This window comes from Puma concolor, chromosome A2 (assembly GCF_028749965.1).
Source record: "Puma concolor isolate L17-30 chromosome A2, mPumCon1.1.hap2, whole genome shotgun sequence".
In the NCBI taxonomy this organism is placed as follows: Eukaryota; Metazoa; Chordata; class Mammalia; order Carnivora; family Felidae; genus Puma; species Puma concolor.
The window spans coordinates 79,217,551-79,245,455 of NC_141668.1; the positions used below are offsets into that span (position 1 = coordinate 79,217,551).

The window sequence follows — 27,905 nt, forward strand, 5'->3', positions numbered from 1 at the left end:
AAAAAATGCTTCTTTCAAAAGATCCATTAAGACTAATAAAATATTTAAAGATAAACTTACAGCAAAACTAAAAGACAAAACCATACTGGAAATGAAAAACATGGGGCCTAAATAGAAATGCTACAGACAGTAGAGAATTAAACATTATGAAAATTCTATGGCAATAAATTTGAAAACTTACATAAAATGAACAAACTCCTAGAAAAATTAAACTTACCAAAATAGACTCAGGAAGAGAAAGAAAATCTAGACCATCAAGAACATTTAATAAGTTATTAATAATTTTCTCACAATGGAAACACCAGGCCCACATGGCTTTATAGGTAAATCCTACCAAACAATCAAGATAATTCTGATTTTTAAACTATTCTAGGGTATAGAAAAACAGGCGGGACACTTCTTCATTCTCTTTATTAGGCTGACATAACCTCAATAACAAAACCAGACAAGGACAGTTTCAGAAAAGATTTTTCAGGTAAGCTCATTCATTAACATAGATCCTCTAAGTCCTTAAAGTATTTTAGCACAATGAACCCAACAATGTATAAAAAGGTTAATAATCAATGCAAAAAGTGAGCTTATTCCAGGAATACAAATTTGTGTTAATTTCAGAAAAAATTAGTTATTAATTATAAGATTTATGGAAAAAATATAAATATAAATATCAAGTTTGGTTTTGCTGACAATTTGATAAAAGAAAATATTTAGCAAGGCTGCCGCTTACGAAGTCAATATATAAAGTCATTTATTTGCGTTTCTATAGAAAGTTCCTAACAAAGTTTACAAGTTCTCATTTACAGTAACATCAAAATTAAAAGCAATAGGACTAAATCTTAGGCAAGTTACCCAAGTCCTTCATGGAGGAAAACAAACTATCAAAAGGCATTAAAGAGGAATTCACTTCAATGGAGGGCTATACGATGTTCTCAGTAGCAAGATGAAATACTATAAAGATGTGAATTCCCCTCAAACTGATGCACAGATTCAATGCAGTCCCCCCAACAAATCCCAACAGTTTCCATTCTCTGCAACCTGATTCTAAATTTATAAAGGAAGAGCAAAGAGCCAAAACTAGCCAAGACATTCATAAAGAGACTTGTCCCACATTTATCTATACTTGTGCAGGTATCAACAAACAGAACCTGGGAACATATTAGAAAACCTAGAAACAAATGTGTGGAAACTAGATCTGGGACAGAATGGACATTGTACATTGGGAAAAGACTGATATTCCATAATGATGCCAGGACAACTGCCATCCATACAAAATAAAACAAAAAACCCCAACAACAGTGAAATCCTATCTCACAGCTATGGGAAAAGAAATCAGTATGAAAGGCAAAACTAAAACTTTTATGTCCTTGACGCAGAGGAGGAGTACCTTAAACAACCATGCAAAATATAAAGGTAAAAATGATTATTTTTATATTGAAAATTAAGAATCTTTTTTCATCATATGACCCCTAGGGAGAAGGAAATGCTAGGCCACTGAATTGGGACAAGATATCTACAATACAAATAAACAAAAAAACCATTAGTAACCAGCATACATTAAGAATGTCTAGGGGCACTTGGGTGGCTCAGTCAGTTAAGCACCTGACTCTTGATTTTGGCTCAGGCCATGATCTCAGGGCTTGGGGAGATGGAGCCCCACATCAGGCTATGCGCTGAGAGCACGGAGCCTGCTTAGGATTGTATTTCTTTTCTTTGTCCCTCGCATATGCGTGCTGGCTCGCTCGCTCTAAATAAATAAATAAATAGTCTAGAAAATGAAAAAGAACCCTATGGAAAAACTGACAGAAAATACAAATAGGAATTTCAAAAAGGAAACACTAGAAATGGCCACTAAGCATATATAAAAGTATGTAATCAGAGAAATACAAATTAAATCCATAATAAAATACCACTCACACCCATCAGATTTTTACATATTAATAGCAAAAAACCTAAAAAGACCCTAAATGACCACTGACTGCACCTGGGTAGGTATTTATCCTAGCATAATGAAATACAGCTAAAAAAAATCAACAGGGAATGGATCACAAAATCACAACAAACAACAGAAATCAGTTAACACTCAGGATAAATCTATTTACATAAATTTCAAAAAGAAGTAAAATTATACTGATATGCATTATATACATTCTTTTGAATATGTAAAATTTCAGAGTAAAAAGTCTCTAAATTTTTTAAAATTAATTTTCTTTTTTAAGTAATCTTTACACCCAACATGCACTTCAAACTCATGACTACAAGAGCAAAAGAGTGACACACTCTACTGACTGAGCCAGCCAGGAACCCCAAGTTTCTAAATTCTAGAATCGAAATTTTTCTTATGCAGTTTCAATTATGCAAATAATTAGGCCTAATATTTATAAGCCTAAATATATGAAAGGCAATGTGTTGCAGGATGACCATACAGTGAGATAGAAAGATTTTCTTTTTCTTCTATTTTTTTCCAAACTTGTGACAGTTACTTTCATTTATTTGACATCTAATTAATTGTTTTAAAAATGGCACCACAATGTTCTTAAACAGCAGCACATACTAAAAACCATGGTCAAATATCAAACAAATTATCTTTTCCCAAGATCAGTACATCTTTGTGGACATTTCCTATCCCTGCCAATCCATTCATTATTCTCCTAGTTATCCAAAAATAAAACATTATGAAGTTATTCCAACCCCTCATTTTCCCTCTTCCCCAACATCCAGTCACCAGGTTTCCTTAGAGATTACCTGCTTATCTGCCCTTTCCCTGAAAATTCTTCTCCCACCACCATAAAGTCCTTACTACTCTCATCTGGTCAACTGAAATGGTCATCTAAAAGCTCTCAAATTTCAGTCACATTCCCACCCTTTAATCCCTGGAAACCATCTACTCCAATCCCCTAGACAAGAAACCACCTTAATTCCCAAAGTTCAATGTTGTTACTGTTCGTCATTGCCTTATTTAAACCTGCAACATTTTTCCAGGTTTTTCCATTTTAACTAAAGTGTATGTGACCAGTGGACAACTTTAATACACTTCTAGATACATTTTCAATGGTCACTGCACTTGTGTTTCTCTTAAAAACAAACAAAAAACCCCAAAAAACTAGTTTGCTAGGAATAATCTTTACCCATTAACAAAGAAATGAAGTGTTTCACTCTTTACAGTTCATAAAGCTTAGCTTGGGAAGAGTACAGCTTAAAATTAAGCTTTACAACGTGGATATTCTAGGCAGCAAATGTATTTATAATAGTGAAAAATAATATAAACCACCTAAGGATCAAACAATGGAATGGTTAAATAAATAGTGCTAATGGTCTATATTTCAAACATGCACTAACTCCTTTACAGGAATGGTCAGCAAATCTCTGGAAACATTTCCTTGAGAAGAGCACAGATCTACTCCACCAATTCCTCACTTAACTAAGTTACCAGTTTTTCTCATTTTCCTATAGGAAAGAGTTCTAATTTTTTGGACTGGATTTCAAAGTCAAGCTTCCAGAGGCTAATTAACTCAGTTCAAGTTAAAAGGGCTAATTCAACGTGCTCTGGGTTTCATTTCTGATTCCTTGGTACTCAGCATTTACTCATGCTGTTCCCTCCAGCCCTATTCCAGTCTAAGTTCTATTTCTTAAAAGATTCCGCTCAAATCCTTGATCTTCCAAGTATTTTCCCTAACTGTCCCAAACCCTAAAAATACACTCTTCCTTCTCTGATTTCATGCAGAATTTATCACTCACATGGTACAAAGCCTTGTGTTGGTCTTCACCTGCTTTCAACACTCCCAAATGAACTGCTGGCTTTTCAAACACCAGTACCTTGTGTTATAGGAATTCCTATCTCCAGTGCCTCAAAAATACTGTGTTCGAGAGACATTTACTGAAGAGGATGACTTAGCTAACATATAAGCCTCAACAGGAAAATGAACTAAATTATCCATTTTTTTAAAAAAGGGAGGACTGTCATGTCAGAAATTCACTCAAAGAAGAAGATGTGTATCTTAAGCTTTAGACAATACAAGCTTAAACTCTTAATTATTAGGTTGCTTGAAAATACAGGGCTTTAGGGTTTTGAGAAGCTGTGAGGATTTTGTCTAAACTTTTGGTATTAACTAAAGCAGTAAAACTATTTTAAACTAAGAATTCAAAATTTGTTTAAAAACATACCATAATCATACACCTTACAATTATTAAGCCAAGACACATATTAGCCAATCATCCATTATAAAAATTACTGAAAAGCTCCTAATAAGTACATACAATATGATGCTTTGATAATTTTTGCAACTGGAAATGAAAGAATTAGTGAAACAAAAATATGCCATAAGATACCTTTAGATAGCGTTCAATATTGTTCATCAAAATATCAATTTCCTCCTTAGACCACATCCCCTGTTTCCATTTATGTCCTTTAAAGGAAAACAAATAATATTATAGAAAATGTTATCCTTCAAGATGGATAAAACACTAAAGATTTGCTTTGTGATTAAATAAATTATCTGTGTGAATAAAAGGCAGCTAATTTCTCCTTCATCTGAAATCTGAAAGATCTCCACGTAGTTGCTTTTGTAACCTCTGGTTTTTAAAACAGAATACATTCAATCTTACTAAATAAAGACAGTAAGAAGTAAAAGGAAAAAAAATTATTACTTCCTATCAGTTATATTTCTTATTCAATAATAAAAGCCTGCTAAAAAAAGGCATGAGAATTATAAAAGCCAAATCATGCTCCAAACTTTCTGAAAAATTTATCCAATGCAAAAAATAAATTTTATGGGCAAAAGAATGTGCACAAAAGATTCTAGGACAAGGTAAACATAATCCAATGGATACCAAGTGAATAATACATTCTTAATGAGTATTTACTATGCAGTGGTTGAAAACAATCAATTTACTTACTTTTGCTTCCTTTTCTTATTTCAGAGTGGCATATCCATGACTGCACTTTGTTGTAGCAGTTCCCTAACAATCCTTATGAACTCTGCAGCACTATAAAACACTTAGTTTAAGCTGCTAAGCTGCCTATCAGACCAAAGTTAGATCTCTGAAAAGACTGGTCTTCCCACTCCCATGCAGTAACTATACTGTCTTTTAATGGACATCTGTTTATAATTTACTGCATGTCAGAGAAATGATCAAGTACTGAAAAACAAATGTTGGTTTCATGGTAAACTCAATTTCTGTAACTACTCAATCACAACTATGAAGGCCCAATTCAAAATCCTGATGACTACCAGATCTTTTTACCTCCATTTTTTTCCAGTGGACACTAAAATTCACAATATAGCTTACCTTTGTTAGTCAGAGAATCTTTATCTTCTTTAGTTGTAAACCATGCTTGGCTAACTGCTGAAACTTCCTCATTACCCAAGGGAGATATTTCATCTAGTTGCTCATTCTGTAGAATCTTGAAGATGTAAAAGTAGAAAAAAAAAAAAAAAGTATAGCTCGATTTAATACCCAATCTGATTCATCTTTGTGTGCAATACTAAACATTCTAAAACTCTACTAATACAGAATTCATTTGTTTCAGATATAGTAAAAATATATTCAATTTACAGAAAAACAAATTTTTTTTACTGTTCTCATGGCAGTATGAAAACAAAACTGCATGCATTAATAAAATATGACCTTCATTTAAGCAAGTAACTCTGTACTAGTGGCTTAAATTTTATAGAATAATAGTTAAGATTCCATTATGTGACTGAATTAATATATCTGAAGCCATCTGTATATTCATATATGTAAAATGAGCTCATACATACAATAAAATGGAAATGTTACAGATGAGTGTCACGGTTGTTCATGTCCTTATAGGTTATTTGTTGCCTAAATATTTAGTCATCTGTAATGTACTCTCTTGCTAAATTTAAAGAATTAACAGGCTAAATCAAAAGACATTGCAAAATCAGTCTGCTTATAGTTCACTGACAACTTTGTTTTAGCCACTCTCAAGAGTTGGTTCCTAACCTTATTAATATACCTTCTTCTCAAAGAACTATATGGTATTATTTATTATTATTATGGTAAAAATAATCTTCATTGAATACCATGAAGTTAAAAACTAACAACTTTATTGAGAACTTTATAACTCCAATTTTTTAGTATATGTGCTGCTGAAGCAAGCATGAGATATAATTCACACACCATAAAATTCACCCTTTATAATAAAAAATTCAGTTGCTTTCAGTGTATTTATCCAACTGTCACACCAAGTACATTTTCAACTACAGATATACCTAACCTAGCAAATTCTGCAGGAACAAAGCTTTTTAAGAGAGTTGGTCTTGGGCTAAAGACAGATACAGTGTGAGTCAGAAAGATCTGGAAACAGTGCTACCATTTCAGGCATGAGCCCACCTACCATAGGCAGATAAGAATAGGAGGAAAGTCACATGCCTAGTGACCACTCAATTCCATTCGGTCTCAGACTAGATTAACTAAACTATGTCACTGGCTGGAGGTAAATCCTAAGAGATTGGACTATTTCTTGAATAGACAGAAATTGAATTTCTAATTTCAAGAGGAACTGAAATCATCCTACTTGGAAAGAGAGAAGCTGTCAGTGAACAAACCAAGCACAATGAATAGAAAAGCCACGTTTCCTTTGTCACCTACTTTATTTTTCTATTTGGGGGTAATGAATATATTGTATTTATTAAAGTGTTTTCTTAAATCCATGGGCAAAAAGCTAGAGTCACTGGAACAAGTATGAAAAGTTTTGTAACCCTGCATTTATGTGTCATACACTTTAGATTTTTTCTTTTAAAGATCAAGAGGCTACCTTTATAAAGCTGAGAATGGAGACAGACTAGACAGATAATGTCTCTTGTATTCTGAAGAACCCAATTATCTAAGATTTGACACAGAGGTTACTGTGATAGAGACTGCTGTGAAAAGACCTTGATACAAACAATATCTACTGTTAAGAAATGTAATGTAGAAAATATTCTTCTGAAATGATGTTCTCTTATATATTAACCAGTTGCTTAAAAGAATAAAATCATCATTTCCCAGAGTGAGTCTAAATACACAGGCCACTCTATGAACTTAGGAATACACTTATCATGCTAATTAACTGCTCTCTTTGGACAAATACCTAATGCCTTTTGGCTTAAATTACCCTGATGAAGAATTACAATTATTACTTAAGTCATATAATGGTAAACATGTAAAAAGCCATCAAATGAAGCCAACAATTATTGTATTTTAGAACTAATAATTAACACTGTCCATAACAAATGAGTTAAATGAGGATAGTAGGAGACATAGTTACCTTAAATGTTATCTATCTACACGTAGTATGTAGATATTAAGTTTTACATTATTTTACCTCCATTTTCACTACTTTATGTAGAAGCTTTTTAAATTACTCAGATATGTTTAGTATACTTTTTTTTTTTACACTTGTGATTTTTTAGAGACAGAGCTTGAGCAGGGGAGAAGGGCAGAGGGAGGGAGGGAGGGTGGATGAGGGAAAGGGGGAGGGAGGGAGGAAGAGAGAGAGGAAGGGAGGGAGACGGGGAGACGGGGAGACGGGGAGATGGGGAGAGGGGGTGAGGGAGAGAGGGGGTGAGGGAGAGAGAGGGAGAGAGAGAGAGAGAGAGGGAGAGAGGGAGAGAGAGAGGGAGAGAGGGAGAGAGGGAGAAAGAGAGAGAGAGAGAGAGAGAGAGAGAGAGAGAGAGAGAGAGAGAGAATCATAAGCAGGCTCCATGCTCAGTGTAGAGCCCCACTGGACCCTGATTCCATGATCTTGAAATCATGACCTGAGCCGATATCAAGAGTCGGACGCTAAACCGACTGAGCCACCCACTATAGTGTTTTTTGTTTTTGTTTTTTAAATGCAGTCTTTTTGACTTGGCTGTAGGGTTTCATGCCTATAACATACATTGACTTAGGAATGTAAATCTAAGCATTTTACCCACTAAATGCCTCTTGCAACCACAAAGCACTGTATATATTGGGAAATTTTTTAGTTTCTAATCATTTTTCAAGATAGTTCCATTGCTGAAATGGGACAGTATAGTAACTACCATAATATGTGAAATAGCTACACCTGCTTTGACACAGAGGACAGAGCAAAAAGCAGACTATTTCTGAAATTTTAACTATGCTTTCACTCACAACCTAACGGTATTCTTATGAAACAAATATTAGAAATTATTACAAGTTTTTCATTGACTAAAATGGTTAATAATAAACCAAGAGGCTACTATGAAATTATAACTCACTAACTCTTAAGAAATAACCCAAACAAAACAACCCTATAATCTGTCTAACACTGCCACTGCTCAATCTTTTAACAACTAGGTTGTGAACCAAATCACCTATGAATACACACCTATTTGTACGGTGCCGAAAACGGAATCTAAGTGGGACTACATAGTCTTTGAATTGGAAACGAATTTGACAAGCCCCATTTTGAAGAACGTGCTCTATTGCTTCAGAGAGCATGGAAAAAATTCCTGTCCAAACCACCCACTAAAATATAAGAGCAGATAATGAGAATCTCTAGCTGGGCTCAAAGCTGTTTGAAGTACATGAAAGACTCACTCCTCTAGAAATTCAGTCATTCTGGAACCACTGTGAAGTTCCCTATTGAAAAAGGCTCACAGTGCACCCACTTGAGATATCCTTAGTCCTTGATGTTATATTATCAACTTGTAATTCTTCTACCTAACTGAAGAAGGCTCACTGTCATGCTTCACATAAGATAATGATGTAACATCTCTACTGTCTACTTTAAAAATATTTTATTAATTAAAGAAATGAAACAAAAGGACAAGATACTAAAAAGAAAGGCCCAATCAGCCAGAGATATAAACTTACAAGTAAAAGAGATTTAAGCTCCAGGCTATCTAAAAGAGCAAAGGATTCTATTACTTTTGGCAGAAATAACTCATATGAAACACAGAAGTTCACATAAAAAGAAAGCAGTAACCCCTAATTGTTATCCAACTTCTTAACTCAGGGTAAAATGTTATCTAGTCCTGCAAACACCAAAAGGTTCTACCTGAGCTACAACTGTCATAATTAAAATCCGTGTTAAATAACTAGCTTCCATTCATATTAGAACAGAGAACACATGTAGCCTTTCTAAATCAGTCACTAGAGAGAAGTGCTGGGTAACACTTAAAAAGCTTTGTATCAATATCTTATATAACCGGTAAGATAAAATTTAAAGTTATTTAACAGCTCAAATGAGTTCATTTCATGTAGCTAAAGAATACACGTGCACCATCTGTTTCAACAGATGTGAACCACTATAGGGAATGAATTTTAAAATTCTATCTTTGCCTACTATTGTGAGATTCATACAAGTGGGGACTGGAAACCTGAATGAAATAATAAATCTTACCTCAATTCTGTCCTTTGTCAGACAAATTATGTTCTCATCATTTTATCACCTAAGGTATGTGTTAAGGATAATCCTCTTGTAGTCAGTAAAAAGACTCACTATACCTGGATCTGTGTCACAGTTCCCTCAGTAATCTCATCATCTGCCACCTCTGCGGTTGCAGTCATGGTCACCTCAAAGCTCTGATCATTTTCTGAAACTTCAAGAAGAAAGAACAATTCAATTCCAATATAATAGCAAGTTCTAATTATTAAAAAAATAAAATCCATGGGAAAAAATACATGACCGTCTAATTTCCTAGCACATTCCTTGCCAATTAAGTCTATGTCTATAAAGATACAGATATATATATGTTTAAGAAAAAGTCATTATGCACCTAATACACACTAAGTAATGCTTTGGGTGGTGGGAAGACAGCAGAGAGCAAATAAAACAGAATTGTGCCTTCATGGTGCTTATATTCTAGTAAGGAAGACACGAAATGAACATATTATGTTGGGTGTTGATAAATGAGAAAAAAGTAAAGCAGGAAAGGGAATGTACTGGGGGGAGAAGATTGAAATTTTAGTTAACAGGAGAAGAGAAGTAACCCAGACTTGGAACAAAATGGGAACCCAGACTTGGAACAAAATGGGAAAGGGAGCTAGTCACACAGGTATCCTAAGAAAGAGCACTTCATGCAGAAGGAAAGCCATGGGCAGAGACTCTGAGATGGGGGCACATCTGGACTGTTCAAAGGGATGGCAAGTAGGATAGTGTAACCAGAGGACTGGTTCTGTGAGGACTTGTAGGCTAATGTAAAGACTTTGGCTTTAATTCTCAGATGGGAAACCACTGGAAGATACAGAGTGATATAATCTAATTTTTATTTTAACAGGATTGCTTTGGCTACTAACAAGAAAACAGCCTGAAGGGTGGCAAGGGCACTGTGAAATCAGTTAAGAAGCTAACTCAATAATCCAGGTTAGAGAAGTCAGGGACTTGGCCCAGGGCCAAAGGCAAGTGAGGATGATGAGCAGTTCAAACTGTGGATATATTTTGATATGAGAACCAACAGGATTTGTGGATAAACTAAATATGAAAGAAATTGACAACAAAAGGATGTTATTAAAGTTTTAAAAATCAGAGCTACTAGAAAAATGTACCTGCCATTAATGAAATGGGAAGATTTGTAGAAGCAGCAAATTTAATTTAAGAAGTTTCATGGGTTGGTTTTAAACACACTACTTTGAGATACCTACTAAACATCTAGAGTTAAGATTAAGGTTGGACTGGAATAAATCTGAACATGATCACAAGAGACAGGATTTAAAACCACCAATTCTAGGGAATGAGAAAACAAAACAGAAGCAGCAGCCTAAGAATGGAGTCCTGGAGCACTCCAATTAGAGACTAGGGACATGTGGACAGGTCAGCCTAAGAGACTCAGAAGGCACAGACAGAAAGGTAGAAGAAAACTAGAAGAATGGTTCCCTGAAAGCCAAAAGACATTATTTCAGAGAAGACTGATAAATATTCTCAGAGTAATAAATACTGTCAAAAACTGTGGATAGATCAAGTGAAGACAAAGACTAAAACAAAAAATTCATCACTGGACTTAGCAACAAGATAGTCTCTGGAGACCTGGGAAGAACAATTTTGGTGAAGTGACAGAGATGAAAGCCAGACTGGAGTGGGTTTAAGGAAGAATGGGAGAAGAAATGGAGGGAAGTATATGGATTCTTTCAAAGTATTCTGCTCTAAAGGAAAGAGGAGAAGCTGGAGGGGAGCCCAAAGTGGGCTAACAGGACGTCTTATTTTAAAGAAGAAATTATAGTAGGTTTCTAACACTGATGGGAACGATCCAGTAGAGAAAGAAAAGCTAATGATTCACGTGAGAAAGGAAGAAATCCTCCAACAATGTCCTTGAGTAGGTAGAAGGGATGGGATCTAGTAAAGTGAAGGGCTGGCCTTAGTGAGAAGAAAAGATAGGAACATACGGACACAGATTCATATGGACAGATTCATTTGTAGTGGTGGAAACTGGCAGAAATTATCTTCTGACTACTTCAATTTTCTCAGTAGGGTAGAAGCAAGGCTATCAGTTGAGAGTAACAAAGGTAGAGAAAATACTGGAGGTTTCAGGAATGTATGAAAGTCATCTCTGAGTGGGAGAAAAAACCATTCATTTGTTAAGTGTGGCGTGACTGGCAGGCAACATTATGAGCCCACCTCAAGTTAATGATCATGAATTTAAAATAAGATCATTCAGCTTGCTTGTGCTGTTTTTCAATTAGCTGTGCCAGTATAGACATATTTAACCAGGCATATTTAACCAGGATTGTGGTTTCACTAAAAACAATGAAGTGAGAGAAGGAAAAAAAGGATTTGAGGGTAAATTCAACAGTGATTATAATGATTAATTATGAGCCAAACCTGGTAGGGAGGAAATAAAAGATGGGAGTGGAAAAGGAACAATGAAAAAGTGGTTAAGATCAGTGGGTCCCTGAGGGGCAAAGGATTCCAAGTGTTAGAGAGGATTAAAGAAAGTAACCTGGGAAGAAAGGAAGTATTGGTACAAAAACAAAGTCTGAAGTAGATCACAAACGGACTCCACTTAACAGGTAATACCAAAGGAGGTAATGGGACTAATTAATGAGGTAGTATGGAGAACAAAAGGCAGAAGAGGATAAAGTATTGCAACAATCATCTAAATGAATAACCACCAAGAGTTGTAACTATGAGTAGGGAATGGAGAAAATGTGGTGACAGACAGTAACAATAAGAAGTTGTAAGTGATTTAGAATGATTAACATGAGAGTTAAGATTTTTTAAGGAACAAATTTTTTTTATCAGTTTTATAAAGCATGTAAAGAAAACGTGAACATTAAAATGAAATTTGAAGTTAAATCTTTAAAAACTAGTATTTACCTCCATCAAGTCCAGCAAACAACGACTTGCCCATTCAGTCAGTCCCAGATGATGGTGATGATACAGGACTTCATTTTTTTACGTGACTTTTTAATGGAGAAGTTTTCCTACGTTGATTTTATCAACATGCTTTTTACAAATCTAGGGAACAATACTTCAAGCCCACTTTTCACAAATTTAGTACTACTGTAAATATTAGGCTCTAGAACATTCTCCATATGTGATGATGCTCTGACCCCACAGCAAGTAGCTCAGGTCAGTACGTCCATATTATCATACCCAGTTAAGTGAAAGAGGGTGTGAAGGGTTCAGTGTGACACCGTACATAGAATATAATAGCAAATGGACTTTGAACCTACAGTCATGATCAAGGTACTCAACTTTACCCAAATGAATTAACCAGTCTTAATTTATGTCAAAATAATCCCTCAAAAATTCTGGCTTAATAAAATATTTTCATCTTATTTTATGTCTTGGGGACATAATGTACAGCATGGGGACTATAGTTAAGAATACTCTATGGTATTGTTGGAAAATGTTAAGAGAACTTATCTTGAAACTTTTCATCACAAGAAAAAAAGTGTTAACTATGTGTGGTGGCAGATGTTAACCAGACTTATTATGTTCATTCCACAACATATACAGATACCAAATTATCATGTTGTGCATCTGAGACTAATATGTTACATGTTAATTATATCTGAATTCAAAATATTCTAGCTTGGAAAATGTCCATATAGGATTGTATCTGTATAGACATGCCAATCATGGCTGAATCACAACCTAATGATGGTCAAATTAGAGGAGTTTTAAAAAAATCGTATGAATCATCACTAGGAGTAAAGATCATTTAATTGGAAATACATATGTCTGTCTACGTCACTGGAAGCAATATTAGCAATCTTAACATTAATACTGTCTTTCCATAAAGTCTCACAGTAAACTGAAAATGGTTTCTGTTCAATTGGATAAACAATAAACTCTAAATAAAGAGTATACATCTATGTGTGAAGACAAAGTCTGCCATGATGAAAACCTAATCTTAGTTTTTTCCAACTGGATGAAGATGTGATTGCGCTTGATGCTGAGTGCAAAATCAAAGTTCTCAAAGACCAGAATGCTTGGGTATGACTTTAGGCAAGTTATTGTATCTCTCCGTGCCTTAGTTTTCCTAAAAAATTTATGAAACAGAGATCATAATACCTACTCTACAGCATGCTTTCTCAATGAGGGCAAAATATGCTTGCATCTAGGAGGGGTGTGTGTGGAAAAAAAGTATCCTCTTTGTTATTAAAACACTACATACATACAGTACATTAAAACACACACACACACACACACCAGTGTATCTGTGGTATTACAATTTCACTGGGGAGAGCATGATCAGGAGAAAATGTCTAAAAAAGCTTGGGGTGGGGAGGGTGATAACTGTCAATGAAAAAGGCTGAAAAAATTCAAATAGGCAACATATGCAAAAGCATTTAGAGCCATGCCCGCTCATTAAGTATTAGTAAAAAGAGGTTTTTTGACTAAATGAAGAGAAAAACAATGGGTCTAAGTCTACCTTGAAATGCCAACTTGATCTCGCACAAGCTAAAATCAGATTTCAAAAGGGAACTGCGTTCTTCATACGTGGTGACTTACGTGGAAGTGCAACAACTGATATGCAAGGAGTAGAATCATCAATACTCTGATCATCCTCAGAAGACAGACAAAGCCTTTTATGTGGAGGTTCAGTACTATCTTCTGAGTCTATTTCATCAGCTTCTAATGAAACAAAATAAAACAAAAATCTCAAAAATCTTCAAACCAATGAAGAAAAACCCACATCTTCAACAAGTGTGAAACCATCTTATCTATTTGCTCAGTTAACCCAGTTGTGCAAGTAGGACCCCCAACGACACTGCCGTCTCTATCCCCAGTGCAGGGCCTCAGCTCCTATTCTTATGACAAGAACTATGAAGAGAGGTGCTACTTTTTAAACATCACACTTTTGTACTACTAACTATCTGTCTTTCCAAATATTTCACATGCAAAGACAGGGCTGGTTATTCAATTCACTCAGTTATTTACTGAATGCCTACTATGTGCTAAGTGCTGCGAACAGAACAATGACAGACACCCTTGACTGTCGAGGCACTCACAGGGTAATAGAGGAGATGACTAAACAGACAATTTCAAAATTGTGTTCTAAGAGCTATGCAAGGGGAATGAAGAAGGTTTCATGGGCAGAGGGGAGAGGCACTTAATTTAGACTACAGGTGAAGGTTTCCCAGAAGAAGTGTGTTGAACTGGAAAGAACTTGAATGAACAGAAACCAGGGGAAAATGAATATTACTGGCACTAGGAATAATTATTTGTGGTGACAGTACAGTATGAAAAGCTTAAGGTGTGTTAGGAAAATGAAGACAGCTATGAATTACTAGGACATAGGTATATGAAATGTGGCAGGAAGGGAGGCTAGCAGAAAAATTGACATGGTAGGAGGCCATCACTGTGTTCTAAAAACCATGTGAAACTTAAAAAAAAAAAAAACAACCTTCCTCCAATACTGAGCATCATGACCAAGGTCAATGGCAGTATGAAAGATGAATTAGCAGGGAGACTTGTTAAAAGGCTACTGGGGCCTCCCAGGTGAGAAATGAGACTCTAAACTAAGAAAGGGGAACTTGAGACCAAGGAAGCAATGGACTCAAGAAACAAAACACTATCAACAAGTCTTCATGATAGAATGAATGTAGGAGATGAAAGAAGGGTTTATTCCTACCACATTTATGATCTGGGATACTAAGTAATGAAATTGAGAAAGAAAGAGAGAACCAGGTCTCGGAATTTTGTGAAAGATTTCAGTTTGGAACATGTGATATTTAAGGTGTCTATGAGAAACACAAAGAATTCAGAATAAAGACAGAAATTTGAATCATTTTAATAGGTAGGTGGTACTTAAAATCACAAGTTTGAATAAATTACCAGAAATTAAGTATTGAATGAGAAGAGAAGATAAAACCTAGGTTGAACAAAGATAAACTTAAAGCAAAATGAATATAAATACGGAATAGGTAGAGAAGTGACAACAAAATCACAAGCCTCAGCCTCTTGAATCTTAACTGATTACAGATAATGATATTAAATCTTATTCAAATAGTCACGTAAAATCCTCTTCTACAGATTCTAGAAAAAATTGACAGGATTGCTTTTACATTTTTCAACGTGCTATATACATTGCCGGCACCAAATGATATCAAAGAGAAAGTGTTAATTACAGTTAATTCATCATCTTTGGAGGCCCAATGCATTCTACTTACTTATAAAGTAGCTACGAAAGTCAAAAAAGTTCAAATTTATGGCAAATTAAAAAAATATAAAGGTATATTTTAAAAACATAAAAATATAAATTAAGATTAATTCATAAGCCAAAAAGAGAACTCCCATTTCTATTATCCTAGCCCAAACTGTCAATCAGGGTAATAACCATCAAAGGGAATGTGAAATCCAGAAATCCAGAAAGATCCATAATTACATGTCAGCAAGTTTTCCTACCATTCTGAGGGCAATGAAGAATGAGGTTCCCGTCTGTGTCCTGAGTCAAAGTCACAGAGTTCACAGTTTCTACTGTTACTGTGTCAGAATCCTCTTCAACTGTGCTCATACTCAAATCTACATAATAGATTTCAGATTTAAAAAATTACTCCCAAATATGAACATAGAGTAGCCCCCAACTTCCCCCACCTCCCCATAAAAAACCCCTCACAATTCATATGTGCTATATAGTGCTCTTTATGTGAAATTCCAATGGCAGCTCAGACTTGAAATTTTTCAAAAGGTTATATCCATGATTCAGAATAAAATGTAATAATCTGCAAGAATCTGCTTCTCTAAATAAAAACCTACAGCATTTTTTTAATGTTTATTTATTTTGAGGTGGGGGGAAGATAGAGAATCCCAAGCAGGCTCCAGGCTGTCAGCGCAGAGCCCCACGTGGGGCTGGCTCTCACAAACCGTGAGATCATGACCTGAGCCAAAATCAAGAGTCAGACACTTAACTGACTGAGCCCCCATAGCATTTAGTTTTTAAAAAGACTTGTTTTTACCACATCCAATGAAAAAGACTCTGTTCCAAGTTGTTTCATCAATAAAATATGAGGTCTTATCAGTAAAACTCTCACCACTTTTTATTTACTGGCAACTTTGATACATTCAAATAGGTGTTTAACTTCTGATTTTTTCAGAAGATGGATTAAACCTTTTATCTTAGAAAGCATCGATAAATCTAAGAATTACTTCTCCAAAACACTTTTTACAAGTATTTAAGCTCTATTATTAGCTGAAACTAAGAGCACTAAAAAATTATTCTCATCATTCCCCCCCCCTCATAATACCAAAACAAGTATGTACATTCATCATTGACCAAATTGCTTTTTAAATGGATATAGTGCAAGGCCTTCTTTTGAAATAGAGAACTGATTTTGTTTAGAGGGCCTTCACCTGCTATTTTACACATATATCATTTTCCTCTTGTTCAGACAGACTGAATGATCAGAGTCTCACAGTATAATACCTCATGGCTAACAGAAGGAAATGTGTTGAATTAAAATCAAGGGCCTGGCTGAAGTATTCCAGTTAACTTTATAATGTTCAATGAAGTTTTTCCCTTAATACTCAATTTTGTTCTTGTCCACATACTTTTTACCAACTAAACAAGAAGCCATAAGGCTTAATGTGTACTACTCACTCAGTATTTATTTGGTTCCTATACACAACATGTTAGTCTGCTCATATATTTACCATTTATTTAAGTGCATTTTTGCTTGCCAGAAGAACTTAAGATCTATTGATATTTACAGGGTGAAGACCCAGTGATTCGTTCAGGTTTTACTATACAAATCACTGCCTTAAAAGGACATCATTTTGCAATGATAAAAGACGACAGGTCCCAAATTCAAGATAAATAGAAATCACAATCAAGTTATACCAAAACTTGCAAAACACAAGGTGGCATCCTTGGAATAAAGGCAGGCTTACCTAGAAAATAGATGGATCAGGTATAGCCCTTCCCACAGAATCAAGTCGCCTTCCCTTAGACACCAGCATCACTTTCATGTTATCCAGATTGCTTCTCGCCCATATTCCTACCTCTGCAACACTCTGAAAAAGTAACAGCATTACACAATAAGGCTTAATAAGAACAAACAACTGTGTGCTAGCCGTATGCCCAGGACACTCTAGCCTCAATCCTCTGTGATGTCTTAACTAGAAAAAGAATGACAAAAACCAGAATTCTTTTCTTTTTTTTTTTTTTTAATTTTTTTTAACGTTTATTTATTATTGAGATACAGAGAGAGAGACAGAGCATGAGCATGGGAGGGGCAGAGAGAGGGGAGACACAGAATCTGAAGCACGCTCCAGGCTCTGAGCTGTCTGCACAGAGCCCGATGCAGGGCTCGAACTCACAAACCGTGAGATCATGACCTGAGCCCACGTCGGGTGCTTAACCAACTGAGCCACCTAGGCGCCCCCAGAATTCTTTTCTAAACAGACCTTTTAGAACTCAGCCTCTAAAAGTATTCCCCAGTGAAAGGCAGAAATGATGAGATCTGTACCTATTAAGTTCATTTAGAGGCAGTTTCTCAACCTCAACAGGCAAACAGTCTCAGAAAAAATAGGCTAAACTATGGTACTAGTTCAATGAACTGTAGACCAAGGTATGTGCAACATGACCCAAGATGTAGAGTGCCACAAATGTTACCAGTAACTGTATTTTTTCTTTGTAACAATTTACTAACACTTCTTTATACATAATACGGTAGTTCATCCTAAAGCATTACAAACAGTATCCTTCCTATCTGTGATCAAACCTGCCTACAGATCTGTGGAAAAAAGAAACCCTCAACAGTTGAGCCAGAAAGGTAAATTACAAGCAAGCTCTTGAATGCAATGTGAAACTTAAAAATCTGAAATGATTTTTAAAGGTTTGTTTCAATAAACTCCTCATTATCATCCCAAAGCTTCAACCAAAGAATCAAAAAGTACAGCAGGATTCGAGATTCAAGGGAATGATTCAGCAAAAATTAATGATTAACATTTCATTTTAGCAATGTTCTAATTAGAACTCATCTCCAAGATGGTTATATTTGGAGAATTGCTACTCATAAATAAGTCTGCAGTGAAAAGGTAGAGATCCTACTAGGGTCAACTCCAGTCAACTATTAAATTTCATGTTTTTCTTATTTCTGAATCCATTAAATTTTCTTTAAAAGGTGGTAATACTGAAGATAGAGAAATTCAATTCTAAAAAAAAATCCATAAACTTACCAAAAGCAGAGTTCACTCTCTTTGTGTATGTTTGTAAACGTGTATACGCTACAGTGTACAAGCAATTTATATTTAGCTTTTTAAGAATTAATTCACGGGGCGCCTGGGTGGCGCAGTCGGTTAAGCGTCCGACTTCAGCCAGGTCACGATCTCGCGGTCCGTGAGTTCGAGCCCCGCGTCGGGCTCTGGGCTGATGGCTCAGAGCCTGGAGCCTGTTTCTGATTCTGTGTCTCCCTCTCTCTCTGCCCCTCCCCCGTTCATGCTCTGTCTCTCTCTGTCCCAAAAAAATAAATAAACAAAAAAAAAAAAATTAAAAAAAATAAAAAGAATTAATTCACATTAAAAAGTATGATGGGGGCGCCTGGGTGGCGCAGTCGGTTAAGCGTCCGACTTCAGCCAGGTCACGATCTCGCGTGTCCGTGAGTTCGAGCCCCGCGTCAGGCTCTGGGCTGATGGCTCGGAGCCTGGAGCCTGTTTCCGATTCTGTGTCTCCCTCTCTCTCTGCCCCTCCCCCGTTCATGCTCTGTCTCTCTCTGTCCCAAAAATAAATGAAAAAAACGTTGAAAAAAAAAATTTAAAAAAAAAATAAAAAGTATGATGAAACCTAACTGAAGCTAGGTACCTAACTGAAGTTTTCTGTATCACTTAGAATTTACACCATATTAAAAAAATGACATTATTTAACAATGACCCTATCGATGGACATTTGTTTTTCCTAATTTTTCATTTCCTTAAAACATACTGGAACATTTATATACTCTATTTCCTTGAACATTAATGGAAATTATTACATGAAAGAAAATAACAAAATTTAGAACTTTCTAAATTTTTTAAATTTTACTTATGTATTTTGGGAGAGAGACAGAGCATGAGCAAGGGGAGGGGCAGACAGAGAGGGAGAGAGAATCTGTACTGACAGAGTGGAACCCAATGTGGGGCTTGAACTGTGAGTTCACGACCTAAGCCAAAATCAAGTCGGATGCCTAACTGAGTGAACCATGCAGGTGCCCCCAAATTTAGAACTCTTGTCACACTGAGACAGGGAAACTGTAAAGGACCTATGAAAAAGAGCTGGTTTCTATTCGTTTTCCTGCTTCTATTTTTGCCAATACCTGCACTCCCACCTTACACATGCCTTGATATATGTCCCCCTTGTAAGGGTCAAGGAGTTAATTATTTCTTTGACGTCTTCCACTACAACTGATAACAACTTTGAAGTGGCCAGGTGAGGTCCTCATGAAAGTTCTCCAAGACCACTGACTCCAAACACCTTGACAAAAGACCCTGGCTCCAGAGGATAAGTGACTTATCGAGGACACCTGAGCACTCGTCCTTGATCAGTTACTAGAAGCCTGAGAGGACATGTACACCAGGCCACTATCCTTAATAAAAACTCCAGACCCCCCCAAGCAAAGATGAGACTCATGCTCCTTTTCCTTTCTGAGTCTCCCAGATGCTCTGTATCTGCTGTCTCCAATATCTTCATTAAACTCTGTCCTCACTTCTTGCTGGCTTGAGCCTCATCTCCATCCTGCGTGAAGCTTACAACCCTTTTGGCTGGTCCTGTGGGACCCCTTCTGAGTCCTCTGACCTGGCCTGCCTGATCAGTTTTCCAGAAATGTTGTTCAAATTTATATCCAAACCAAGGAAGTATAATCTCTATTCCTGGCAACCGTTCTTTTGTTAAAAAGAAAGCACAAAGCAAGAAACAGCACAAGACTTCATTTGATAGGTGCAAAATAGTCACAGGTTTAGCATTTTAATCAATGTCCTCTCAGGACCCAAATGAATCCAAAACTCTAAGAAAAAATAAAGGCAGATTTGAGGCAATATGGAGATAAAGTGTGATAACAGTGTAAGAAAAAAGGGAGTCTGAAACAGCTAGCTAGATGCAATCAGTATTTCATTCTTGACAAGCTGTATTGATTACAGGTGATTCCAGGCAGTGTGCGGTGTACCAGCTTTAAATAAGAAATCTGGGTTCGGTTTTTAAAGTCCAGCAACTCATGTTTGAGACTAGTAAATGGTTCTAAGGTGCTGTGCAAATTAACAAGCATATGTGGTCAATCAACAAATATTTATCACATGTCTACTATCTACATGTTAGGCGCTCTCTAGGCACTGGGGATATGGTAGTCACTTTTATTTTTTTACCATCTTGCTCTCGACTCATTTTCCAGGGGTCTCTCCCATTTCCCACCATAGTTAGAGCTACAAGGTCTAACTTAAATATCTTAAATATTATTAACATTTAAGAAACTGACCTGGTTTTACCTTCAATTATTTTTATTAGGTAACACATTTACATGATTCAAAATTCAAAATATAAAGAGGGTTATACAGTTTAGTCTACTTCCCATTCCAGTTCCCCGGTCATCCAGCCCCCCTCCCTGTATAGGTGAACTCATCAATTTCTCAGGCTTCCTCACACTTATCTTATGCATTGAGAAGTCAATACAGCCCTTCCTATTCTTCCTACACATCCTCTTTTTACAGAAATGGTATCATACTACCAACACTGAACAGTACCTTAAAGGCTACTTTCCACTGCCTCAGCAGCAAGATGAGGAGACATCACTACAGCACACAACTGCAAGGTAGCCAAAGGATTAGCAATGGCAAAGTCCCTAAAGTGGGACTGCTTTGGCCTGTTGCAGGAAAAAAAACAAAACAAAACAAAAAAAAACAACCACCCCACAGCTGGTATCGCAGAGGCTTTCCATAAAGAGGGAGAGCAGTTGAATTGAAGGTTGGAGATAAAGACTGGGGCAGATCTCACAAGGCCATACAAATCCTTGGACGATTTTCAGTTGAGGAATATAATTTACATTTTTAAAAGATCACTTAGACTGCAGTATGGAGAATGGATAGGTAAGTCAGAAGAGATGAAAGCAGTCAAAGGAAGGAGGCTGAAAAAAGGATATACTTTGGAGGTAGTGTTGACAGGATCTGCTGAATGAAGAGATGATGGAGATTAAGAGAAAGTGAACTATCTCAAGCTGTTTCCTAGGCTTCTGGCTTTAACAGCTGAGTTTGGGGGCACTTAGATATATTTCATTACGTATTTGCATTACTGCTTGTATGAATAAAGTTATAAGACATTCAAATGAAGATATTAAGTTGATAGGTGGAAGCTGGAATTCAACAAACAGGATTAGACCTATCAAGACAAACTTAAGTTGGTGGCATTCAAGTACTTTTTAAACAGAAGATCGCCCAGAGAGATCGTGGTACAGAACGCTTATAAGGGAACATTTATATTCGCATTTAAATGATAAATATATTTCTTTTCATCTAAAGCTCCCAATGAGTGAGAACCCTATTTAACGTAGAACAAAAGAACAACTCTGGATCTAGTGTTTAATACAGAATTCAAAGAAATGAATCCTTCGTCCTACTTCATTCTGGTATTGATGGAAAGTTCTTATTCAATGGATTATCTTAGACTGGTGTTTTCATCAACTGAATCTACATACAGGTATAACTCATTTTATTATGCTTCACAGAAAGGGAGTTATTTTATAAACTGAAGGTTTATAGCAATCTTGCATTAAGCAAGCCTATCCACGCTATACTTCCAACAGCTCACTCAGGTCTGTGTCACATTTTGGTAATTCTCAAACTATTTCCAACTTTTTCTTTATTACAGTTGACCTTTGAACAATACATATTTGAACTGAATGTGTCCACTTATATGTGGATTTTTTTACAATACAGTACTGTAAATGTATTTTCTTAGCCACGTTTTTCCTCTACTGTAAGAATACAATATATGATACACTTAACATACAAAATGTGTTAATTGACTGTTATTATTAAGTCTTCTCGGCAAGAGTAGGTTATTAGTAGTTTTGGGGGAGTCAAAAGTTATACATGGATTTCTGACTGCCCAGGGGGGCATCACCCCTAAGCTCCCATTGTATAAGCTCCCAAGAACTGTATACTGGCTGTGGCCATCTGTGATCAGTGATTAAGACTAGCTGAAAGCTCAGGTGATATTTTTTAATATAGGCACATTGAATATACATACAATGCATGTGTATACACATTGATTTTTTTGACATGCTATTCACGTTTTTAAATGAACTACCGTAAAGTATAAACAGAACTTTTACATGCACTGGGAAACCAAAACTCATTTGACTTGTTTTATTGCAACCTTTACTGCAGCAGTATGGGATTGAGCCTGCAGTTATTTCTTTTTTAAATATATATATTTTTAAGTTTATTTTGAGAGACAAAGGGGCAGGGGGTGGCAGCAGAGAGGGAGGGAATCCCAATTTGCACTGATAGTGCTGAACTTGATGCAGGGCTTGATCCCACGAACTGCAACATCATGACCGGAGCCAAGGTCAAGCAAGAGTCGACGCTTAACTGAATGAGCCACCCAGGAACCCCTCCTCTGTAATGTTTTTGTGATGTTCTTCCAAACATACTGTCACATCTTTTAGAACTTTTTTGCACTTATTTTTTTCGTAGTATTTTTCACTAGGTCTACTTACTCTTCCACAGCATTTTTAATGGGTACTTAGTATCTAAGTTTACCTAACCATGATCCTATAAATGAACATTTTTCTTTGAGGTCATACTATTATAAAGACCTCATACTGACCATCAACATACCGATCATTGCATATAACTAATGCCTTAGGACATGCTTATAAGTGGATTTGCTTAGTAATATTTAATAAAGATGTGTTTGAAAATCTGAAAGAATAAACCTCCTTGCTAATTAGAAAGTCTTAGTGGAAGAGAATAATTAACAAATACTTGTATCCTCAACATGTGTACACAGCGGGCTGGCAGAATAGAAATCTGCAGAATATTGATTTTATTCAAGATAGGAATAGGGACTTGAGGTTGAATGCTTCGGATTGTTGTTCCAGGCCCATGGGGATTTGCTTTTCTGTACACTTTGTGGAAAAGTCTGAGAAGCAAAGCTACAAATGAACATAAAGCATACTAGACTAAGGTAACAAATGATCACTAATAGCTGAGTTTTAGTGGCAAAATATAGCTGTATGCCATATCAATAGTTGTTTGTTGAGTTTATTTTAATAGGCTTTAGTCACTTACGCTTTGATTTTAACTACGGACAATTGAAAACAATGTCTAAGAGATTTCTTGGCAACATGGTTCATTTCAAGGTGTAGCATTTCATACCTGGTCTGGCAACAATGTTGCTTATTAAAAAGAAAGAATATTTTTTACCCAGTGCATGATTTAAGAGCTTATAATTTGTATTTGGCTACATTTAAAAATTTTATTCATTCAAAACTGAGCACTTCATGCAAGGTACCATTAGAAGCTCTTTAAATGATGGTAAATAAAGATCAGTGTTCACAACCCACTGCTGGAAGAATGGCCTGACAACAGTGTACATAGCCAAAATGACAGCTAAAAAAAAGGAACGTGTAAATAAATAAAGTTAAAAACTGTTCATAAAGGGCTCTCCAGTGTGCCTTTTCCTGACAGCTTCTGGGATTCAGTCATGGAATGGAGTATCTTCCCAAAAACTTGAAGCAGCAGACATGTTAAACAGGTTCCTTCTTTTATTTATCATTTATCTTTATGGAATCAAAACAAAACCAAAACCTATTTGTGATTTCTATTACAAGGATTTTCTTCACAAAATGAAAAAAAGAGGGGGCGATGATACGAAAGCACACACAAACATTTAATATATCTGTACATTTAGCATACTTGGCACAGTTTATCATTTTCTCAGGTCACTTCATACCCTTTGAGGACAGAAAAAGCTTTGGAACTGAAATTACAAAGCATTTAAAGGTACAGCAATTCAAAAACAATTCTTTTATATGGGGGAAAAAAGTGCTGACGATTAGGGCAGTAAGAGAAAATTGACTATTAAAAAGAAAACTCCATTCCAAGAAGACAGATTACCATCTCCTGTTAAATAAGCAGCCTCTAAGACATTAGAACTCTTCCTAAACTTCATTGCTATTCGAAACTTTTGACGTTCCGCAACAAATGAAAGTGTGTGTTCAGTGTGATCTAGGACCTCAATACTTCAAAAAACTTCCCTGCCCCACTAAATTTTTAACATCTATGTGCCAGGTTGTAAATCCCTAGGGATGCTCGTGTTTCACATTAGTGCATTCATCTTCACAGGTGTTAACTTAAGCCAATGTACTTAATGGAGCATGACAAAAGCAACTGCTTATAATAATGAGAGGTTACTGTCAGGACATACAAATTTATTACAACGTTAATAAAAACTATAGGGTCTGTAGATGTTGGAGAGATAAGTGAAGTGAATAAAAAGAAAGGCGTTATGTGGGGGGAAGGGAAGGACTAGTTTTGTTGTTTTTATTTCAACAGTAACTAGCCATTTCTAACCTTACAAATAGGCTTCTCTCTCTCACTGCCTCAGGGTGAAAGGAGATAAACTTGCCCCATCTTTAAAGAAAAAGAAAAAACCAGTAAAGAGAAGTGAACTTAAAAAAGACTCAAGGGGATACGTCTTCTTTTGATATAATTCTATCAGTAATCCTTTTCCAGCCACACTCTGCTTCCAAAGATCGAATCCTAATTCCAAAATGTTCTTGTGGCTGCTTCCTCTCAAAATACTTTTAAAATCTCAACATTCTGAAATATAGAGTATATATTTATTCATCTAACTGCTCAAAGTATGAACTTAAAGTTCTAAGCAAGAATGCAATGCCCAGTACTTACTGATTAACTGTAGATGAAGACAGGGCAATAGCATTTTGGCTCCACCATCTAGCTCAACTGCAATCAATTAAAGAGATTCACGCAGAAAATGCAGATTCTAGATCAGTCCCCAAAAGCATATTTTGGTGTGAGCCTATCAACTAAAGTGGTAAAAAAAAAAAAAAAAAAAAAAAAAAATTAGCTTTTTGGTGGCACATAAGTATATGGAAGTAAAAATAATGAGATAAAATTATCACAAAACATGAAATGTATTTTTCTTCAAAACTGTATACAATTTTTCCCCCTGACAAATTCAAGCTGTTTTTTTGTCCCTGGTGAATGAAACAACTCTCACATCAAATTTTACACCCTGGCAATTTTTTCCTAAGGCTGAGGGATTTAATTTTAATTTTTTCTTAAAACAACTAAATTTCTGTATCTGAGCCTAATAAATCATCTCTTATCACTACACCTTCTTAGTAAAACGCTACGTTTTCGGCCTATTATCACCAGAGTCTTTAAATGTTACAGTGGTGGTAATTACTCAAATTACTAACCAGAAAACAGTGATACTAAAAAGCTGGGAACAAATTTAAAGCCAGCTCACAGAAAGAATCCTAATGGGAAAATATGAAAACCTTTGAAAAAGAAAAAAAGATTTTCCGTTTGTAAAACTTTCAACACAATGGAAGAATATTTTCTTAGACTGTAGCTTAAACGCTATAAATGGTTAATCGTCTTTCACGAATTAAAAAGTATAATTAGTACAAGATCAAAAATTTCGAAACGGTATATTCTATGCTGACAACATTGCATATTCGAAAGTCACCCTACAAAATACGCATTTTATCGGATGTCCCAACAAGCTGCCTCGCCTGTCAGGAGGAACACAGACGATCAATCAAGTTATGAGAAAAGCAACCACACACTGCATTTGAATTTCCAAATTCAATCATGCAAAGTAGAGATAAGTCCTGACTTATATTTCATGTAATTATAACCCTCCCCTTAACTTCACCGAATATTTTTATTATAAAAATACATGCTGTATCATTCAACTGCATACAACGGCACTTGGCCACCTCTACTGTCCTATCTATGCCGGAGAATGGGTCAAAACAAAGTATATTTTTAAGGACAAGAAGATTAAAAAATTTAAAAACTCATTCAGAACTCAACATATGACGATTACTACTTTGCAGACACATTTTACTGTTCTCGGCTCGACTAGGGCACTCTCACTCGCAGTTAGTCCCTGCCCCTCCTTCTTAAAAGAGCCTGACATATTATGGCCAAGCAACCCCGATTCCTTCGGCACGGGCCTTGAATAGCAGAGCTACAATGAATCCCAAAAGATGGAAGAGTCTAAGACGCAAACAAGGTAAAAGAAAAAAAGGGGGAGGGGGGACAAGACCCGCCCAACTCTCTCAAGCCCACCTCTCCTTCAATGGACTACATAAACCTGAAAAGGAAATAAACAAAAAAGGAACACCAAGAGAAAGCAACTAAGGCTCCCTTACTCTCTGCATTCTCGGGCCCAATTCTCTACCGAAGCTCTCGGCTCGGCCCACCCCACCCCCAGGGGTCCCGGCGCCATTTAGCTCCTCCGAAGCCGCCGCCATTTTCCGCCCCCGCCGGATCGCTGCTGCGCCTCGGCGGCCGCTCGCTACCCCACTCAGTAGCCCGAGCCACTGCCGCGGGCCGGGCCCCGAGAGGGAGGCCCTGGCCTGAGCGTGCGGGAACGGCAGCTTCAGCGTCACGAAGGCCCAGCTCCGACCCCGCCCGCGGTGCCCAGGCGCCCAGAGCCTGCGCCAGCCGGCGGGAACAGGATGGCAGCAAGGGGGCCGGACAGGCTCCACTGGGCGGAGCGGCCCTGGCGGCGGTTGGGACCTGAAGGTTCCATCGCACTTACTTCCTGTTTTGGGTCCGGGCACTTTGGAAGAACCAGGATGGAGGCTCCAAAAAATACCAGGATGGAGGAAGCAGCCACGGGCAAGAGTGGCTGCAGCTGGAGTGAGCGAGCGCGACGAGCCACCGGAAACGGAGCTACGGCCGCGCCCCGCCCCCAGCCCCCGCACGCTCCCCCTCCCGCGCTCCGCTCCCTCGGGACTGCTGTGTCTGTTGGCTGCTCGCGTCACTTCCGACCAAGTCGGAGCGCGAAAAAAGGTCTCGGGTAATTGGAGCTTCGGTACCGTTCTGGGTAACGTTCGTTTGCGGTCCGCAGCTTCTCTTTTCCTACTGGGAGACCTCGGTACTGACAATTCTGCTGCTGATGCTGTAAAGAAGGCCCATCTTTCTTGGGCGTAACTGTGGTCTTTCTGGCTCTGGTGGCAGTGGCGCCCCGCTGGCCGAGTTTCATAAATTCGCAGAGCTCAGAGCGGAGACAGCCGGGTGTGGAACGGAGTGAATGCCGTGTCTAGATGCAAAAGAAAGTTGGAAATTCTGTGTGGCCCTTCACACTTAGTTTGCGTTGCCCTAGGCGCTCGGTGTGAGGTGTTCCCTCTTTGGGCGTGTGATGTTCTGGTCAAATGTATCCTTTGTGAGCGAAGGAAGGTGCTACTATAATGCACAGTCCGTCTTGAAGCGTAGGTTTTCTAAGCCAGCTGCTCTTGAGTAAGTGGGAAGCTTTTAGGAAGGACCTATACTCGGACCGAGCCCC

The 27,905-nt window shown here is 37.1% G+C and overlaps 1 protein-coding gene across 5 annotated transcripts in view; it reads right to left on the reverse strand.

The window, feature by feature from the left end:
* The window catches only part of DMTF1 (cyclin D binding myb like transcription factor 1), a 45,364-nt gene extending 18,053 nt beyond the window's left edge, over positions 1-27,311 (reverse strand). The window contains exons 1-8 of one of the 5 annotated variants that reach the window (XM_086696787.1): positions 27,159-27,305; positions 25,268-25,407; positions 17,282-17,404; positions 15,800-15,916; positions 13,904-14,026; positions 9,454-9,548; positions 5,284-5,398; positions 4,324-4,400 (exon numbers count right to left, since the gene is read on the reverse strand). In XM_086696787.1, coding sequence (XP_086552913.1) covers positions 4,324-4,400; positions 5,284-5,398; positions 9,454-9,548; positions 13,904-14,026; positions 15,800-15,908 — 519 coding nt within the window. In that variant the 5' untranslated portion in view covers positions 15,909-15,916; positions 17,282-17,404; positions 25,268-25,407; positions 27,159-27,305. Of the gene's footprint in view, positions 1-4,323; positions 4,401-5,283; positions 5,399-9,453; positions 9,549-12,259; positions 12,367-13,903; positions 14,027-15,799; positions 15,917-17,281; positions 17,405-25,267; positions 25,408-26,766; positions 27,129-27,158 lie in introns of those variants that run through there. The other 4 variants (XM_086696788.1, XM_025929627.2, XM_086696789.1 and 1 more) reach the window with 4 other exon arrangements.
* Positions 27,312-27,905: the final 594 nt, after the last annotated feature.